At 41.0% G+C, this 22,241-nt stretch overlaps 1 protein-coding gene across 1 annotated transcript in view; it reads left to right on the top strand.

Moving 5' to 3' along the window:
* Positions 1-22,241, top strand: part of Cad86C (Cadherin 86C) — a 162,285-nt gene that overhangs the window by 99,330 nt on the left and 40,714 nt on the right. Inside the window, exons 16-17 of the mRNA XM_068229096.1 lie at positions 2,944-3,052; positions 18,830-18,960. Of these exons, the coding sequence (XP_068085197.1) occupies positions 2,944-3,052; positions 18,830-18,960 (240 nt within the window). The remainder of the gene's footprint in view (positions 1-2,943; positions 3,053-18,829; positions 18,961-22,241) is intronic.

Raw genomic sequence — 22,241 nt, 5'->3', positions numbered from 1 at the left:
TGTATACTTTAAGCCCACTTTCTGTCGGTTTTAGCTGTTCGAGCCGGGGTACTTTCCTCGTTAGTCTTGTGACCCCTCGCACAGGTGGTAACCAATCCACATGAGAGTCGCCATACCTACAGCTACTGACCGGGCGTGCTGTTCCACCCTGGTGAGGAAAAAAAAAAAGGAACCACCGTCCGGCTCCCCATACAGTTGACAAAGTTAGGTCCTCACCATTCCGTTTGGCGGCAGGTCACACGGGTGCTGGCGCCCAGCCTCACATGTATCCTGCCTCTCTCTCACTCTCTTTTCTCAACCTCTATCTATTAACATTTTAAACTAGAGGTACCGTAGCTATGCTCACGATATCAACTATAAAAGTCAGATGATGCAGGAAATATTAGATTGTAAAATGAAGTCTTAAAGAAATTGGATGAATATTGTTACTTGGGTTGCACAATAACTAACGGTGGCACAAGTAATGAGGACATAAAAAGCAGACTACCACAAGCAAGGAGGGTATTTCATAACAAAAGACATTTGCTCACTTCGAACACTGACATAAGAATTAGAAAGATGTTTTTGAAGACATTTGTCTAGAGCAGGGATGAAAAACCTTTTCCGACTAGTGTGTCAATTAAGGTCTTGTTTATTACTTTCTACTGTCTAGTGTGCAATCGGTTGTTTTCCTTTGAAATCATCATGGCATCCCTCATTTACTACATTTAGATTTTATTAGATATAAATCCATTAGACTGAATATTTCATGAATTTCTTACATATAAACCGGCTCAACTGAATGTTTCAAGAATGTCTTACATATAAATCCATTAGACTGAATGTTTCATGAATTTCTTACATATAAATCCATTGGACTGAATGTTTCATGAATTTCTTACATGTAAATCCATTAGACTGAATGTTTTATGAATTTCTTACATATAAATCGGCTCAACTGAATGTTTCATGATTTTATTACATATAAATCCATTGGACTGAATGTTTCATGAATTTCTTACATATAAATCCATTAGACTGAATGTTTCATGAATTTCTTACATATAAATCCATTAGACTGAATGTTTCATGAATTTCTTACATATAAATCCATTAGACTGAATGTTTCATGAATTTCTTACATGTAAATCCATTAGATTGAATGTTTTATGAATTTCTTACATATAAATCGGCTCAACTGAATGTTTCATGATTTTATTACATATAAATCCATTGGACTGAATGTTTCATGAATTTCTTACATATAAATCCGTTCAACTGAATGTTTCATGAATTTCTTACATATAAATCCGTTCAACTGAATGTTTCATGAATTTCTTACATATAAATCCGTTTAACTGAATGTTTCGTGATTTTATTACGTATAAATACCTTCGACTGAATGTTTCGTGATTTTATTACGTATAAATACCTTCGACTGAATGTTTCATTATTGTATTCTGCAAACATCACTGAAAATTACATTTTAAGAACAGGTAATTTTTAAGAATAAGGCATGGTTTTGCTTTAACCTACTACATTTAAAAAAAAGTATGGCCGTAGCATTAACTGGACATACTTCTTTAAAAAGGTGTAATGTTCAAGTATGCTCTGTTGCTAGATTTTCGGCCTACTTATTACATGTTCCAAGACATTAAAATATGTTAGTATATTGTCTGACGTGCAACAAAAAGCGACACGCGAGTCGCAGGTTTGCCATCCCTGTATTACAGTAACTTCCACACTTGTAACATACCAGGTGTAGAATATGCATAAGTCTTTTCCGGTTTCACTAAGAGTACGCAGCGTATGAATTTGACACATACGTCAGTTTGTTCGTCTGATATTAACCTACCAACATACACAAGTTGAGTCCGCCGAACACTAGCGTCTGTGTTGTATCGTTCAGTGATCATGTCGACGTTTGTGCCTGAAAGGGAACATTTTGCGACACGTATTTCTTTTCTTATTTAAGCAAAAGAAAAAGTCTATGGAAAGTCATCGATTAGAACATATGAGACATGGTTTCGACCATTTAAACGTGGTGATTCCAATGTGAAAAACAGTGCGCGCTCTGGTAGACGACAACAGTGCAAAGACTCTTGAAGCCCGGCGAATGCACAATACTATCGCCAACAAATGATGAATTTAAATCACGCATTGATCGAAAGACGGCCGGAATAGGCAAGAAGACATGGCAAAGTGATTTTGTTACACGACAATGCGCCATCTCACACAGAAAAACCAGTGAAAAACAACTTGAAATTGCTTGAATGGGACATCCTTCCGCACCCGCCGTACTGCCCCGACCTGGCTCCAATCTGACCTCTTCGCATCAATGGGGCAGCAGCACTTCAGCAATTTCGAGGAAGTCAGAAAATGGCTCGCCGAATGGTTTGTGGCAAAAGCAAGCAGTTTTTCTGGCATGGTATTCATAACTTACCTGAAAGATGGGCGCAGTAAGTTGAAACCGATGGCCAATATTTTGAATAACCAAAAACTGAATTTCCCCAGAAAATTACGTGTATGCTTTAGCACAAAAATCGGAAAAAATCTTATGCATACACCTGGTAGCTCAGGAAGAAAGAATAGAAATTTTTGAAATGTGGTGTTACAGAAGAATGCCGAAGGTGAGATGGATAGACCGAATCGCGTATAAAGAGATACTGAATCGAATTGGTGAGAGAGAACGATTTGGTGGAATTTGAAGTGAAGAGGGGAGGGCACATCTTAAGACGCACAGAATTTGTTCAGTTAGTTCTTGAGCGAAGTGTAGGAGGTAAAAACGACACGTATAGACGAAGGTATATGAGTAGGGCCAACTGGTTAGAGCAGATGTAGGATTTAGTAATATAGAAATGCAAAGGTTCCCACACTGTAAGCTTGATTGCTCTGTATAGCGAATACTGTACTGTTTGCTGAAATACCTTCAAATGTTCTATCATAGATGCTTTATCTGTACAGGACTATGATAGAGGCTGAGGTCTCTTATGATGAAAACTCCGTGGTGGACCTGACTGTACTCCAGAACAACTTGAAGAACGGGACAATAATCGTTGCCGCAGCTCCGGTGGTAAGTGTCTCATGTCCTTTTCTTCCTAGGCTCTAGCATAGGGTGACCAGATACATATAGATAAAAAATAAGACAAAACTATTTGAAAACGGGGAAAATGCCAGAAAAAAATGAGGACACAAAAATTCTCCATTGAGAGTGTGAATTCAGACATGTATTCTAATATATCCTAATTTTTACATACATGTATCCATTTCCATATTAACCAGTAAATTCGTACAAAATTTAACCAACGAAACTAATTTACACGCCTTGCTGGTACTTTTCTGAAGATACAATTGCCTAGGACTTTTGGATCGTCTAACATATACTTATAAAAAATATTCACATGTAAATTCCTTGAAATACTTTGCCCATTTCTGACCACAAGGTAACTTGTTATATTCAGGGCAATTCAGAAATTGATTGAAATTGCAGAAATGGTCAAAAGATTTCATATCGTCAGTTTAAAATGATTTACACATCTTATAAATACAAAGAAAGTTGCAACATTGCAATATCCCATACCACTTTTCAGCGCCATCCATTTAAGACAGACCACGGGCAATTGTTTAAAGTATTCGTGACATGATTGATACAAAAACATAGCTTCCTCCACATAAACACTAACTTCTTTTATCAAAACCTTTTTTTTCCTAGCATTTTGTAATTCTCTTTAACTTTGAGGCAAATGAACTTCCCCTGCAATCTGCAATTTTTCATGTTTCGTACAGGTCGACTAAGGCCACGATATTCAACTGTTGCGTTTTGGGTGGGTTTTGATGTTTGCCCTGTAATCGCGCATCCTCTGGCTGAGTTGTTCTTTCCTCTCCTTTGTCCAGAGGTACCTGTCTTCTTTCTTCGTGGTTTGTTCTGGAACTTCTTTTGTTTAAGCATCCTTCTGAAAGATGTCCGGTCTTTTAAGTCTTTCACCGAGCTCGATAGCTGCAGTCGCTTAAGTGCGGCCAGTATCCAGTTCGGGAGATAGTGGGTTGGAATCCCGCTGTCGGCAGCCCTTAAGATGGTTTCCCGTGGTTTCCCATTTTCACACCAGGCAAATGCTGGGGCTGTACCTTAATTAAGGCCACGGACGCTTCCTTCACACTCCTAGCCCCTTCCTATCCCATCGTCGCCATATGACCCATCTGTGTCGGTGCGACGTAAAGCAACTTCCTCCCAGTTGCTGCACATCTTTGTTTATTTCCATCAACCATGGTGACATGCTTCCTCTTTTGCCAGTAAACGAGAAGCTGTTTGGTCAGTCTGGAATGATGCATCCTGTAGACATTTCTATAAAATGCTAGGCGTCTCTTCCTGGCCACGTCCTTGATTTTCTTCTTAATGTGCTTACCCTCCAGGGTTGGTTTTTCCCTCGGACTCAGCAAGGGATCCCACCTCTACCCCCTCAAGGGCAGTGTCCTGGAGCTTGAGACTCTGGGTCGGGGATTAAACTATAGAAGACGACCAGTACCTCGCCCGGGCGGCCTCACCTGCTATGCTGAACAGGGGCCTTGTGAAGGGATGGGAAGATTGGAAAGGATAGACAAGGAAGAGGGAAGGAAGCGGGCGTGGCCGTAAGTTATGTACCATCCCGGCATTTGCCTGGAGGAGAAGTGAGAAACCACGGAAAACCACTTCGAGGATGGTTGAGGTGGGAATCGAACACCCCCTCTACTCAGTTGTCCTCCCGAAGCTGAGTAGGCCCCGTTCCAGCCCTCGTATCACTTTTCAAATTTCGTGGCAGAGCCGGGAATCGAACCCGGGTCTCCAGGGATGGCAGCTAATCACACTAACCACTACACCACAGAGGCGGACGTCCTTGCTTTTGTCACAGTATTTTTAGAACTCGTGGTTGGATCGCTTTTTGTATTCGTTACCTTCCTTGACTGTTCCTAATATCTTCCTAAGTATTTTTCTCTCCTCGATTTCGAGCTTGTCCGCGAGTCTCCTTCTGCTGAATATTAGACATTCTGAAGCATATAAGGCTTCAGGGCAGATGACTGTCTGGTAGTGCTTCATTTTAGTGTTTCGAGAGAGACATTTTTTATTGTAGGTGTTCTTGGTTAGTTGGTATGCCAGTTCTAGTGTATTGACTCGGGTTGATTATGCAATTATTGTTCTTTTTTCTATCTTTTTTCCCACACCTGTGGGGTCACGGGTGCGAATTGCGTCGCACATGTGGATTTGGCTCTGTTTACGGCCGGATGCCCTTCCTGACACCAACCCTATATGGAAGGATGTAAACACTATTGCGTGTTTCTGTGGTGGTTGGTGGTATGGTGTGTTGTATGAATATGAAGAGGAGGGTGTTGGTACAGACAAAAACACCCAGACCCCGTGCCAGAAGAATGAATCTAAAGCGATTAAAATCCCCGACCCGGCCAGGAATCGAACACGGGACCCCCTGGACTGAAGGACAGCACGCTGACCATTCAGCCAGCGAGTCGGACTGATAATGCAATAATTATTAATATTAAAAAGTTATTAATTTTCTTCCTTTCCTATTTGCATGATATGTGCGTGAAATACGATCATCAATTAATTTAAATGCCATAAGTAGGCCTCGTTCGCCTCTGTGGTGTAGTGGTTAGTGTGATTAGCTGCCACTCCCGGAGGCCTGGGTTCGATTTGCGGCTCTGCCACGAAATTTGAAAAGTGGTACGAGGGCTGGAACGCATTCCACTCAGCCTCGGGAGGACAACTGAGTAAAGGGAGGTTCGATTCCCTCCTCAGCCATCCTCGAAGTGTTTTTCCGTGGTTTCTCATTTCTCCTCCAGGCAAATGCCGGGATGGTACCTAACTTAAGGCCACGGCCACTTCCTTCCCTCTTCCTTGTCTATCCCTTCCAATCTTCCCATCCCTTCACAAGGCCCTGTTCAGCATAGCAGGTGAGGCCGCCTGGGCGAGGTACTGGTCATGCTCCCCAGTTGTATCCCCGACCCAAAGTCTCAAGCTCCAGGACACTGCCCATGAGGCGGTAGAGGTGGGATCCCTCGCTGAGTGCGAGAGAAAAACCAACCCTGGAGGGTAAGCAGATTAAGAAAGATTAAGAAGTAGGCTTCAGCTAATCTATTTTCAAAAACTTAACGAGTATCATAGGTGACTTACATGCAGTTTAGAAATAATGCCATGTACTCTAAATCCATAACCACATTTCTACACGATATCAATGATGCCGATGCGTAATGAAGCACATTGTAAAACGAAGTAGTAAAATAGATTACCCCAAAATAGGCCTAAGCATATTCACTAAAAAAGGAGGATATTTCGGATTTTTCAAAATCGATCCGGAGCCCGGACAAAGGTCTAAATAATGAGGTCATATCCGGGCAAATGATGTGTGGTCACCCTACGACAGCCACATTTATAATTTGAAGCATAATTTTACAGATTTGTTTCGTTAATGACTCACAGACCTGAACATATTTTGCCGTGCTCATACTATTGCTAGCCCTCTACAAGCACCTCGGCCGGTATTTCCCGGAAGTGGACGAGTGATTCAGATCGAACTAGAACGTTCCTATTTTGACTGCATTCCAAATAAACTAGAACGTCGCCAGGTATATAAAAGCAAGCTCGCCGCGAACAAGAGCAGTTTTAGAACTGTTTAGTTTTGTTGTCGGGGGATATTTGTTGAGTAGTTCAGTGTGTGGAGTAGTCCCGTGAGTTTCGGTCTTGTCTAGAGTCGAGCCAAGTGAATTGCAGGCGTGCAGCATGGTAGTCAACGTACGTTTATTCGAACCTGACTGCATCGAGCTGCTGTGTGAAGTGATTGGTGCTTGCAGAACCAAGTAAAAGTTGAAACCTGCCAATCAAGATTACGGAAGGATCGCTGTGAGGACATGAGAATTTTTAAATAGCCACTAATTCATCACATATTGTCATTCATTGTCACTTATAATTGTTTGTTTCCACTAACTAGGTCATTCTCGATTAAATATGGTAAATAAAAGAATTAGCGTTTTATTCGTAACAAAAGTTGTGTCAAAAAGGGGTATGATTAGCACAGTGGCTTAGCAGCTGTTTTCCCACCCGGATGACTGCGGTTCGTATCCCGGTCGGTTCTGGGTTGAGATTTTTATCTCAAGAATCACGTGGCGTCGGGATGAACACCCGTCATTAAGCCCCCTGGCCCAATCCAAAATGAGCCTGGGTGGTTCCAGTGACCCCAGAAATAACTGGGATAAGATGAAGAAAGTTTTTAAAGTGGTGTCAGAAGACAGAATAGGTAGGTAAATAAATAGTGAAAGAGGTTTGAAGAGCATTTCAATCTTTCATTGTAAATATTGTTACGATTGAAACAGCTTCTGTTTATTTCATTATGACCCAATACATGCACACACACACACACACACACACACACACACACATAAGTACATAATTGTGAATGAGACCTCGATGAATAAGGCGCAAAATATATTTATAAGTCTAAAACATTAGATTTGGAAATGAATAAAATCTCCAATGACAATCAACACAAACAAATTATACAGAAAACGTTGCAAATAGTCACGCTGTGGCTTCGGGTACTAAAGAAATATTAACATGGATAATAATATAATCTTCCTATTTATGACAGCACATCGTTAGATAAGCTGAACCGAGTTGGCCATAAGCCTCGATGAGTATCGTCTGTCTGTCTGTTAGGTCATCAGCCCAGAGGGTTGGATCCTCAAATAGCACCACCAAAAGTTATGCGGTTATAAGGAAACCGCAAAAACCAATGGCAGCACCAAAATGAGGCGTACTAGGCAAGACGAGGAGTGAGGTAGTTTGCCATTGCTTTCCTCACTGGGTCAGAAAGTGCTATTGCAGCACGACTGACCCTATGAGCAACACCTTTCATAACACTCAGATGCACTAGACGTGCTCTGAATGTCATTACTCAGCACCACCCATACCCCAGCAGCTTCCATATTGTCACAGCCATGGATGAGACTGGGACTTCGGTGGAAGCTACACTTTACTCTGGCCTGTGCTAAGAGATGGATACAAAAGTACTGTATCCATCAAGAAATGGCAGCAGGCAGTGAGTATCGTCTAGTTACATGAAATTGCAAATAGAAAGATTCTCACTAAATGGGTAAGCTAAGTTACTCCCAAAAATCGGGACACAAGAAATTACACAAACAGGCCTATTACTAGTTTGTTAATGGCCCTACATTCCCATAAAATGACACAAATGACACACATTCTAACATGGGGTCCGACCCATGACCACTTGGGATGAGAAACAGAACCTTTCGTTCCTGAATAGTCTGGAGGTTAATATCTCTTATCAATCACAACATAATGACATCACTATTACTACTACTACTACTACTACTACTACTACTACTACTAAACGTTTTCATTCCTCCCCTGAAGGGGGAGGCGGGCCTCTTAGACGGTGCCGCCGTCGCTCAGGCCGGGAGATTTGTTACGGTGAAGGAGATATGCGGAGAAGGTGAGGGGGTTGGTGGCCGTGGCCTTAGTGCAGGAGAATGGAAAACTAGGGAAAACCATACTAGGACAGCCGACGGTTGGGGCCAGCCGTGAGGTCCCGCTCTGTCCCGTCTCCCGAATGCAGAAGCGTAGAGCCACGGTAGAGCCGTGGCCACTTAAGGGACGAAACCCAAGGGCAGAAACCCACTCTGGATCTACCGACCGAATGACATCACACAAAAACAAGACATAAGAGCAATAAAAACACTACACACATAAAGCACAATACCTGTAAAAGAAATGAATACAACGCGAGCTCTCATGTGTCGCCTTGACACAAGTAAACCTCATTACATGCACACAAACTATATAGCTCTAGATAACAAGTTACCCTCATATCCAACCAACCCTAGGACTGGCAACTGTCGAACATTCGGCACTTTGGTCCCTGCTGTAGTGGTACTGTCGAATATTCCACATGTTCGTAATTCTTCTCGTAGTTTCCTCATTTCTTCAACAGATGTCATAACAGTATACTTCTTGTCGTTCTCGATGTCCACAGCAGCCGCGAATTCAGTCTCATTCATATTTACAACCACTTTGGGCGCAATTTCACAGAAATAAATGAGTGCAGTTGTCCGACCATCTGTTTGAGCGCCTTTCTGTAGTGTTTGTAAACAAACCTTCCGCTATGCTATTCTATTTCATTTTATTTCGTAGTTTTTTTTTTTTTTTTTTAATATTTGCTTTACGTCGCACCGACACAGATAGGTCTTATGGCGACGATGGGATAGGCCTAGGAGTTGGAAGGAAGCGGCCGTGGCCTTAGTTAAGGTACAGCCCAGCATTTGCCTCGTGTGAAAATGGGAAACCACGGAAAACCATTTTCAGGGCTGCCGATAATGGGATTCGAACCTACTATCTCCCGGATGCAAACTCACAGCCGCGCGCCTCTATGCGCACGGCCAACTCGCCCGGTTTTCGTAGTTTTGATCATAATAATAATATTGGCATTTGCTTTACGTCCCACTAACTACTTTTACGGTGTTCGGAGACGCCGTATTGCCGGAATTTAGTCCCACAGGAGTTATTTTACGTGCCAGTAAATCTACCGACACGAGGTTGACGTCTTTGAGCACCTTCAAATACCACTGGACTGAGCCAGGATCGAACCTGCCAGATTGAGGTCGGAAGGCCAGCGCCTCAACCGTCTGAGTCAATCAGCCCGGCTCGTAGTTTTCCGTGCGAGTTATTTACTTCTGTATATATTATTATTTGATTGATTATATACACTTTTAGTACAGTGCATGCTTAAATATGGCATCTTCACTTCATTACGGGTTAATTAGTGATGGAGAATGGCGAAATTTGTTGGAGGATGAGAGTGACGGATCTGACTTTGAGATTATTGAGAATGAACCGACAGATTCAGAGTCAGATTTGAAATGTTTGTCAGCTATTTCTTCGCATCAGTACCAGAAAGTGAAAGTGATGACGAAACTCCCATAAAGCAACCTATCATAACAACGTGTTCTAAGATCACGTCTCCAAATGATTGCATGCCAATACATTGCACCCGTCCACCTCCCGAGTCCCAGACTAGCATTTATCTCAGGGGTGTCGGTTCATTATTTTAAGTCCACGAATATATAAATATAGAGGCATAATAGAACACGGGAATGAACGGGGCAATTAAAATTAAAATGGGGAAAGCTCGATTGTAAACTTGAATTTAAGGACTCCATGATAGGACTAGGAAGTTGCAGTTAACTTTATAAAGGGTATCATCTAACTACAATAAAAAGATTATGAGAATGGTTTCCTTTGAAATAATTGCCAGAAGGAGCAGTTTATTACGCCATCCGACGTACGAAACTTTGATACATTTGGCAATGATATTTAAATTTCCACACATATTACATAAACAAATCACTTGCTATACCGCAAGTGGTATCAATATGTTGCTGGGTTGCTTCTGAAAGAAATTACAATTGGAGTATAATTTATGGATCGATTCCATTTGAATCGAACCGTTGTTCAAGGATATAGCTTCCTTCTATCGGGAGCCCGAGCATAACCCATGTTACGGTTGGCTTCTCGATTTAACTAAGATGACGTACCCCGGCTATATACATTTTTCCGAGACCGGTACTCGGACTGGGTAATGTTTCTCGTGAATTACGAAAAATGGATTACACGGACAGTTCCTATCTTACGATGTCCAGCTGATGCCATACCACTGAATTAGCGTTTATATTTTATTTACACATGATCTGAGATGTTACAAAGTAGCCTCAGTAGACTACTGCCACAGATGAGATAACGAGAAGCGGTGGGAAATACCGTGCCGATGACCTCCCCTCGCATCACAAGCGAAGTAAACAAACACACTAAGTATTACCGTCACCTGTCCCGTGCGGAAACCGTACAATAACGAGGTAACAAATGACTATAATATTTATGATTCTTATTATTCAAACATACGAGTAGAGGGATGTTGTCACCAATTAATTAATTCACTATCGTCAGAATATTCATTCATCCCCGAAATTATCATCCTTGAAATTATTATTATTATTATTATTATTATTATTATTATTATTATTATTATTATTATTATTATTATTCTCAACGGTTCCTGGCACTGTCACGTTTGATTAATATCATCATTATTATGCGGGACGCAAACACAAAATGGTTATTACTGTTATTATTGTTAGTATATCCCTCTTGTGGTTATTATTATTATTATTAATAATGAATAGGTGAGTCAAGATATTATCATTATTATTAATGTCACTCAAGATTTATTATTATTACTGAACCGGTCACTTCCGCCAAAAATGCATTAGGATATCGGTCGCGATTACCATTATTCAATGATCAACCAAAAGACGTCATTACTATTATTATTAATCTGACCGCGATGATTTATCATCGTCCTAACGTTGTTATTATTATTATCGGTTGCATATTATCATTTAGATTCCCGTTTAACATCTTTATCAACGCTCATTTAATCAAGGCGGTCCAATCCTTTATCTGCAATATTTATTATTATCATCACGCCATCATGATTGTCATCACTCGTCATTACAATGATTACAATATACGATCATTTATGTGGAATCTGAACTCTCATTATCCTTAGATCCGTAGTATCTCGACGAATAGCCGTGCAGTCTATTTATTTCGTACATGCTATCACGGATTCGAATTCTACCCGCTACGTAACTCAGTATTTCTCTGTGACACTGCCCGTACATTTTACACTCATTTCAATATCCTAAGTGTCTCTCGTACGGAATTTATATCCCTTTCTATCTCAATATTCCTTGATTCATTTATTTCTCACAGAATTATCAACTGACTTATTTATTCCACTTCTGACGTCGTACGACCTTTTATTATCTGACTGCAGGTTCTTTAACATTTTTCTATCTCATTTTGATCTACGCCTTAATTCATTCTCCACAAAGAATCGTAACATCTTGAAATTATATTTACCAAAATTTGACAATCATGGTTTCGTAATATTAGTCCTACGTGTTCCGACTACTGAATTGCAAATTTAAGACACGACATTTATACGTAAAAAATATTGGACCGTAATTTAAACCACACGTTCATTAACATGTACGGATTATTAGCACCGATCTACATTTCAATATTATTAATTTATCAAGTTAAATTACCACACACTTTAATTCCGAATTAAAAACGACCTCCCGTCATTAAATGATTCCCGACAAACTCAACACCTGATCACTTAAATTTTATTATTACGCACTGCTCACTAAAATTTCTAATATCTCACGAATCATTATTATTATTATTAATATCGCTTCTCACAAATTTAACAACTTCACTTTGAAAATATGAACACACTAATCAACAACAAAACACAACTGGTATGACAAGGCTGGACTTTCCTTCAATGTCATTACATAACTCGTTAAAATGACAAACAGAAAAGCACATATCGGGTCTATTAGACTATGATAACAAAATCAAATGTTAAAAAAAATATTCATGACTACAAAGAAAATATGAATGCATGCATGACTTAACGTACTACCCTATATCTACAAAATTTACATCTACAACAAACTGAATACATAAAAAGACCCGATTATTTACATTGTTATTATTTAATACCGTCCGTGCTACAAATTTAGGATGGGGTCGTTAAGCGACTCATCTTGTTACAGAAGGTAACCAAGTCTAATCAAATTATTCCCATTTTTCCAATCACGCTAACATTTCCCAAATATTATCTACATTTTAGTACTCATCTTAGTTATTGGTAATCCATTGCAGCTTGGCAGATGAGAGGCTCCTTTCGGCCCCTATCCGCCGTATTACTCCTCCATTCTTGATGGCGTAGTTCCACAAATGATTTCCTGGCACATTACCATTTTTACACTAATACCTTAATTATCACAATACTTCACCATTGACAATGTTAACACTGAAAACTTTACTTTTATAAAACAAATTAATACCCCAGACCCAAAAATTTAATATTTTACACTGTTTTAAGCTTCGTCCAATTACCGCACACATGGACATGGACACGTACGATGGTGTGTCGAATTTTACGCCCGTCGCGATTTATGTCGTCCGACGCGATACGCCTGTTTCATACGGCCCTCTTGAAATGTTCACGATAGCGGTGCGATATTCCAAAGTACAGGCTATTATTCCCTCAAAGTACTGTTCGTCACACAGTATGTTATTTACGAACTTATTGCGGTGCATTTTATATTACTCACTCTTACAATGCAATTAATTGCCTTCACTATGATATTTATAACTGGCAAACACTGTCCTAAGTTAACTACTTTCAGTTCATGTTGCTTGAGCGCGATCACATTTTATAAGTACTGGCGGATGCTCGCGCCATTAAATGTTGAGTTACTGTACGCCCGACGGATTTGAAGTCAGCTGCGAACGACGGTTCAGCTCCAGAGATTCATTTCAAGTGTGTTGGCGAGTATCCCTTGCGCCCGTATATATGGATGAAGCTTTCCCTCGCGGATTCATTGACGTCATACCCATGAGGGAGGGGGTGGATTTTTAATATCGGCACTTGCACTCCGAACGGACGTTAAAATTTATATCAAATTAATCCACTCCTCTAGCTTATTTGCTGGATTAAATATGAACTCCTGACGATCATAGATTTAGGAGATACGGGTGGATTTAGCTCCTCACATTTCGCGCCTTTGGGAAGCGTCCCTTACAACGTGGTTTTCGTCCAGCCAATGACATTCAAGCTGTCTGGTTTCCAAGAAATCCAGCCTTCAATTTATTTAATTCACCAATAATTAGCGATTATTTTTCTATACGTGACATCTAATAAGTTCATTACATCGATCCGTGTACTCACAATAATTTATTACTGATTACTTTTGAAGTTACGAGAATATCTCATCCATCATCCCTTAAGATGGTATCCGTGAGTCTCCATCAAAATTTTCGTGATTGGCCTGCAAGTGGTCACGTGATTTAAGTTTCCACCTGTGATAACCTAGGCTAGCGAATGTCCTCGCAACCACTGTACTTTTCCATTCAACCTTTCCTGGAATTCATGACGTCGCGGAAGTTTCCGTCCGCCAAAAATATCCCAGCGCACTACTCATGTTGCAAGCTTCCTTTGTGTCAAACTACCCCCTTCTCTTTCTGACCAAGACTTATTTGTGGACTTGTATTTTTCTGGTCGCCAACTAATAGGCTCCCCTGCTGTGAAGCAGCTAAATGTTGTTGTGTCGAGCTAATCCGTCAGGCTCCAGTCTGTCGTGTTCCTTAGCTCATATTTCAACACTACACAGATGAAATACTGTATTTTCAACTACACTTCTGTATTTCAATAAATGTACTATTTCCCTTCATAAATTAAATCATGATTGACTTTGGGCCTAAGTCACTCGGGTTCAACATATTACCTAATATTTTTAAGAGCTTATATCTCAGAGCGATGAAACTTTTGCTAGTGCATTACAGATACGTTATTGACAGTCTGTTTGTGACAAGTTTCAGTTTTGTGTACATATGGTCAAAAAGTATTTTGAATTTATGAATTACCCTTTTGAAGACACTGTACAATTTTAGTATAAAGACGAAAATACACAGTGTATTAGTTTTCTGTAGATATACAGGGTGAAGCGAAATTTGCGCAGTCGGGCGTCGCAGCGCGACTGCTCACATGCCAGCAATAAAAAAATATCTCTCACAAAAGTTCGTCCTGCGAGTATATCCGGCAGAAAAAGAAAGTTGAAGATGGCAATCTGGCAACACTGTAACCACATGTAGGGTAACTACCTCTGTCAGCACATATTATTCCTGCTGTACAGTTAGTGCAGTGGATAGAGTTTTGGGTTAGCATGCAGGAGGTCGAGGGGTCAATCCTGGGTTGAAGCGTATGTTTTTTTATTTCGTAAATGTAGTCCAGGTCCGCCTCTGTGGTGTAGTGGTTAGCGTGATTAGCTGCCACTCCCGGAGGCCAGGGTTCGATTCCCGGCTCTGCCACGAAATTTGAAACGTGGTACGAGGGCTGGAACGGGGTCCACTCAGCCTCGGGAGGTCAACTAAGTAGAGGTGGGTTCGATTCCCAGCTCAGCAATCCTGGAAGTAGTTTTCCGTGGTTTCCCACTTCTCCTCCAGGCGAATGCCGGGATGGTACCTAACTTAAGGCCACGGCCGCTTCCTTCCCTCTTCCTTGCCTATCCCTCCCAATCTTCCCATCCCTCCACAAGGCCCCTGTTCAGCATAGCTGGTGAGGCCGCCTGGGCGAGGTGCTGGTCATACTCCCCAGTTGTATCCCCGACCAAGAGTCTGAAGCTCCAGGACACTGCCCTTGAGGCGGTAGAGGTGGGATCCCTCGCTCAGTCCGAGGGAAAAACCGAACCTGGAGGGTAAACAGATGATGATGATGATGAACTGTAGTCCAGGTGGTATGGTATCTGGCATCTTAATCGTCAACAGCGATTGCAGCGGGTCCTCTAGAAACCATTTACACTTACATACTATGATTCTAGAAATGGACGAACAATCGTTTTCATTGGTCAGCTTTGAAAGAGGCCCTTTCCACTTCGTGGGCGAGAATTTATTCGCACCACTTTATATACTAGATGCGAAACCTGTTTTATTTGTACCCTCCTCCAATGGTTTCATAGATTAGCAGCAACTATTATTCTTGCCTTGTTCAGATCCATTATATTTCGTTAGGGCCTTACGTTACCAGTAGACCTAGCAAAGTATTTGTTACGTTCAGCGTTACAAAAAATTGTAATTGTAGGATACATGTGACCTAAGGTACGGTGTCTTACTGTATTACAGTACGTAATGTCCTATGGAAATTAGCAAATTAAAAAATGCGCCTCAAACCAGGATCGAACCCTCGACCTCCTGCAAGCTAATCTAAAACTATATCCACTGCACAGCACGGATAGTACTTGCTGACAGAGGTACTTACCGTACATGTGGTTACAGTGTTGCCAGATTGCCACTCTTCAACGTCCTTTTTCTGTCTGATATACTCGCAGGACGAACTTTTGTGAGAGACTTTTTTTTTTTATTGCTGGCATGTGAGCGAGTCGCACTGCCACGCCCGAGTGCGCGAATTTCGCTTCACCATGTATAAAACTTCGCACTTTTTTCATATCTTGCGGATATTTTGTATTTTGTTTAGACAAGTAAAACCACAGGATTTTACATTGCCAGTTCTAGGGCTAAATTAGCCAACTCTAACACACATATAAAAGCATTCACTCAGCTCCAAACATATTTACAGGAAATAAAGCAACTTGCCTCACGGGCTTAATATACTTCTACTACATTACAAAATACCCTAGTACGAATCTTCTGCTCTCAAGTCATGCACAAATTAGTTCAACTTATCTGGTTACTCCGTCTACCTTAGCGCCCCATCTAGGCCTATATACAGCTTAGCATGGCATCCTGCTACGGGATTCCATGGTTGAACACTGCTGATTAATTCCGTCCTTGTCCATCGACAGCTATAATCCTTATATTCACTTTTCCAAGTCCAGTCACCTCATACAGCAGCTGTGTGTAGACCATTCGATTTGAACACGTTGGTACTGGCTACACGACATACGATGACTATTCCTTGGTTCGACTCCGCAGACCGTCCAGTAATTCACACAGTCGCATGTGGTGAACAAGTAAACAGCAACATCTTAACAGTATTTAACAGAAGGACGATACTCACAACAGCGAGCATTAACACAGGTCCAATTACCCACACACTCACGATAACGGCTTCGGTCGTTGACTCATGGTGGTCCTCCGTCTACAGAAGTACACACAAACACAGTACTCTCAGGTAGTACACCGGTACACCGTCTTCCGTTCCGCACGCCCTCTTCAGTGCAGGCACTCTCTCGACGCTCCAATACAACAAGAACAGCTCCTCGTTCAAACCTCGGTGGGACACTAGCGACAGCTAACACCTCTGTCGCCATCAGCACAGCTACACACTGTGTCTCACACTGACTCCATCACGGAGTCCAACACTGACCCCGAATCCAACACTGACTCAGAGTCCAGCAACAAGTGACTTTCAGCGGCTAGTCTCTCTTTTTATAGCTCGGATGATGTGCACCAGAATATTCGCGATGTGGCCAGAGAAGGAATATTCTCGTTGCATCTCCAAGAAACTCACAGGTAAGCCGTTGTGTTCGGCTATGAATCGCGGTTCTGCACTATCCCGCATGAACATCGTGAGCGAGTATTTTGGTGACCTGAGGAAGGTCCATTCTTTTGGAGAGGAACATCGGTTTTACTCGTAGCGTCATTGTTTTGTATTATTGGCGATCTTGACTTGATCTCTTCTTTCCTGTATGAAAGAAAGCCAAGTATCGAGTTCCGATATTGTAGACCTTCACATCTAGTTTTCTTTTGACTGTGACATTAGGGCATCCCGTCCTTTCAGTACGCTAATGTGTAAAGGAAAATGAACCTTAAATACATTATACTGTAGGAGTTGCTTATAGGAGACCATCCTCTGTGCAAGATGTCGGGCACAAAGGGCACGGAAGCATGTGGTTCGTGGTTTGTTTTTGTCCACATTCACAACTTGTATCACTTATACTGAATCCCCATTCCTTCAAATTATCCCTGGACCTTCCCACTCATGATCGTAGCCTCTTAAACACCCAGCCAGCTTTCATTATGTCGAGGTGGTAACTGCTCAGCTGCTGGCATCCATCCGCGGAGGTGAGGGGTACTCTTCCTCCACAGCTCCAGCCTTGCCTTCTCTGGTGGGACAGTAAGCACCTCAGATGTCCTACAAGAGAGTCCGAGTGCATTAGACATGTGTAATATGGTCTCACATTTTATGTTTTGTATACTTCAAACTAACTTGTACATTAACTGTTGTATGTTTTAGGCTCGAGAATAATACTGTAGTAGTGCATAAATACGTCATGCAAACCAACATTCCTACAGCTTGGTGCGGTAAGGTTCAATTTCCTCTACGGATAACCATAGACAAATGAACAGAAAGGACCTTGTTCTGATTGATTACATATCCATATGTGGATGGGAGGAGTGACTGGGGAGGTATGACTGAAATTTCTGCAGTTTTCAAGGTAATGTAATGGAATTTGTCACATACAAGGCCCTTAATACTAAGCCGTTTACTAAATTTCATTCGTTTAAGTCGTTTGATTTTGAAGTTATTCTTTTTATACAATTTCTTGACGCGCAATAAAAGCCGCTCCTCGTGACACAATTTTGTGAAAAATGAAACCAAATTTAGTAAAAATATATCTTATGAATGTACAAATAAAGGTTGCTATACATGTTAAAATTCTATAAAGATCATTGCAGTCAAGAGATTCTTTAATTCTTAAGAACTTGAATTTTATCAGTTTGAAGGGCTTGGGCCTAATACAATTTGAAACATAAGCCTGTTGTTAACACTGGATATAAAAAATCAATAGCAAGTGTTATTCCCGACATGTAACACAGCTTGCAGATAAATTTTGTGCAGGTTATGAGGAAGACTCCGTCACGAGAAGCATTTTGTACACAGCAACAACTGCGTAAGTGTGAAACTGAGGAAACAACACTTAGAAAAAGAGACAACCATGTAATCACCTCAGAACTGTCCTGTTATGGCTGTTATTAGCATTATCGTTGTCATACTGCACACTAATTAATTATTTTTCTGGTGTAGCAAGGACTGAGCTATATTATTATGAATAAAGAATGATATTTTTCGCCAAAATCCTTCAAATTTCAGTCATACCTGCATTAGGAGATTCGGGGTTTTGCTGCAAGAGCAACGATAGGTTTCATCGGTATTAGAGGAATGTATTTTAGGCTCGTACTTAACTGTTGCAGGAGAAACGTCGGGCTGACAGCATGGCGCTCTTCTGGATCCTCATCGTCTTGGCCATCCTCATTGTCATCGCTATAATTATTCTCATCTTGTGCTGTATCTGCCCTGGATGGCCGCTGTACATCAGCCCCAGGTCAGTGTACGTTTGAAATATTGACTTAATTGAGCACTGCATTACCACTACAGAACCTAAGCTAAAGACGGTAAACTCAGTCCCTGAGCTTGACCGGTAAGCAAGTGAGCTCTCTAACGAGACAGGGTCTCACAGTTTTCAACGATAATCGTAATAAATCTTTCAGTATAGAATGAAATGAATCGAAAATAACATGTTCAAATTAGAGATGGGCAAAGTAACACTGCTGACTGTTTCGAAGCAATCGATACGGTACAGCGAAGGAGTGAGTCGGCACACGGCGCACTTCCTTCTCGGACTGTGTTTGGCGATGGCATGGTAAAACATGAACCACGTTTCATAGCTAAGTTCATTTCAGTGAATATACTGTTCGATGTTCTGATAACGATAAAATATGAGATTCTTGTACAGAATACAGTATGATAAATAGATGTTATACAGTATAATATTATCGGTATATAGTAATAAACTTCGTTTGCTTCTTCACTAAGCACTTACAATGTTACTAAAAGGGATCAGTTTTATAATTAAAAGCACACTAAATAATTTTAAAATGATAATAAGAGTTCAAAATACGTTTTTTATGTGCAGTAATAAACTTAACCCAATCCAGTTACAAAAGTATAGTAAAATAGTAGTCTAGTAAATGAACTACGTTGAATAATTATAAAATGAGTAATGAAATCTAAGGTCAGTTCGGTTCGAAATCGAAATTTTACGTACATTAACAAACAACCTAAACTAGTAACGAAAGCTATATTTCTAGAAAATAGAACTCAGAGAATTAGAGTAGGCGAAGCTTTATCTGACTCTGTAATAATTAAGAGGGGAATTCCTGAAGGCAGTATTATTGGACCTTTATGTTTTCTTATATATATCAATGATATGTGTAAAGAGGTAGAATCAGAGATAAGACTGTTTGCAGATAATGTTATTCTGTACACAGTAATAAATAAGTTACAAGATTGTGAGCAACTGCAAAATGACCTCGATAGTGTTGTGAGATGGACAGTAGGCAATAGTATGATGATAAACGGGGATAAAAGTCAGGTTGTGAGTTTCACAAATAGGAAAAGTCCTCTCAGTTTTAATTACTGCGTTGATGGGGTGAAAGTTCCTTTTGGGGATCATTGTAAGTACCTAGGTATTAATATACGAAAATACCTTCATTGGGGTAATCACATAAATATGATTGTTAATAAAGGGTACAGATCTCTGCACATGGTTATGAGGGTATTTAGGAGTTGTAGTAAGAATGTAAAGGAGAGGGCGTATAAGTCTCTGGTAAGACCCCAACTAGAGTATAGTTCCAGTGTATGGGACCCTCACCAGGATTACTTGATTCAAGAACTAGAAAAAATCCAAAGAAAAGCAGCTCGATTTGTTCTGGGTGATTTCCGAGAAAAGAGTAGCGTTACAAAAATGCTGCAATGTTTAGGCTGGGAAGACTTGGGAGAAAGGAGACGAGCTGCTCGATTAAGTGGTATGTTCCGAGCTGTCAGTGGAGAGATGGCGTGGTAGGATATCAGTAGACGAATAAGTTTGAGTAGTGTCTTTAAAAGTAGGAAAGATCACAATATGAAGATAAAGTAGGAATTGAAGAGGACAAATTAGGACAAATATTCGTTTATAAGAAGGGGAGTTAGGGATTGGAATAACTTACCAAGGGAGATATTCAATAATTTTCCAATTTCTTTACGATCATTTTAAAGCTAGGAAAACAACAGATAGGGAATCTGCCACCTGGGCGACTGCCCTAAATGCAGATCAGTAGTGATTGATTGAAAGCATAGTAAGATAGTTAACAATTTAGTGAAGTAATTTAAATGATTATAAAGTGGGTAATTAAATCTAAGAACAGACCAAATTCGGTATTAAACGTACAGTGTAACAGACTTGACCTAATCCAGTTTAAAATTTATTTCAAATTGAAATTTAAAAACATGATTTTCGAAACTTTTGCATTTGACAAACGGGGGCGTCTGAATCCGTTTACACTCCAGGGTTGGTTTCTCCCTCGGACTCAGCGAGGGATCCCACCTCTACCACCTCAAGAGCAGCTTCCTGGAGCGTGAGACTTTGGATCGGGGATACAACTGGGAAGGAGGACCAGTACATCGCCCAGGTGGTCTCCCTGCTATGCTGAACAGGGACCTTGTGGGCGGGGGGATGGGAAGATTGGACGGGATGGACAAGGACGAGCCTTAAGTTAGGTACCACCCCGGCATTTGCCTGGAGGAGAAGTAGGAAACCACGGTAAACCACTTCGAGGAAGGCTGAGGTGTGAATAGAAACCCCTCTACTCAGTTGATCTCCCGAGGCCGAGTGGACCCCGGCAGAGGCCTGAATCGAACCCGGGCGTCCAGGGGCTGGGGGGGGGGGGAGGCAGCTAATCACGCTAACCACTACACCGCAGAGGCGGACTACTTTGAAAATAATGTATTTTTCCTGTGTAAAACAAAGACCTTACATTGCAGAGTACAATGTTCTTTCAGTAATTTGACTCGCGGTTCGGAATATGAAGCACCGGGCGAGTTGGCCGTGCGGTTAGGGGCGCGTGGCTGTGAGTTTGCGTATGGGAGATAGTGGATTCGAACCCCACTGTCGGCAGTCCTAAACATAGTTTTCCGTGGTTTCCCATTTTCAGACCACGCAAATGCTGGGGCTGTACCTTAATTAAGGACACGGCCGCTTTCTTCCCATTCCTAGGCCTTTCCTATTCCATCGTCGCCATAAGACCTATCTGTATCAGTGCGACGGAAAGCCAATTTTGTAAAACAGGAGGTTTTAATTGTAATGATTAATTCCCCTGGCCTGGGGACTGGGTGTTTGTGTCGTCCTTAACGTTCCTGTCCTCAAATTCAACACATTACACTTCTACCATTACATAATACATGCATTTTCCTCACATATGGTTCCAGTAGGGGCAAAAGATCTACAGAGGTCGACGCACTGAACAAATAGCATTTTAAAAAACACATGAATAATTAGTGAAAACAGGTCTTTACCTGTAAAATATTTATCTAACAATAAGCCTATATTAAAAATTTCAGATCTCTGCGTGTCGTAGATTTGCCTGGGCATCGCACACATACACACAGACAAACATTTCCGGATATTACGTACTGAATGTGGCTCTTCGTATCTGGGTCCAAAAAAATGACTTTCTACTTGTATTACCTATATTATTTACGTTGCCTAGCGACAGTGAATCTATACATTTAATCTTGGTGACAGCACGTTGGATTGTCTTATCCAACACACGTTTTCCGACGGTTTTT

The sequence above is a fragment of the Anabrus simplex genome, chromosome 8 (genome assembly GCF_040414725.1).
Source record: "Anabrus simplex isolate iqAnaSimp1 chromosome 8, ASM4041472v1, whole genome shotgun sequence".
NCBI classification, from domain to species: Eukaryota; Metazoa; Arthropoda; class Insecta; order Orthoptera; family Tettigoniidae; genus Anabrus; species Anabrus simplex.
Note: the sequence above shows the minus strand (reverse complement) of the source record. Positions and strands in the feature narration are given on the sequence as shown.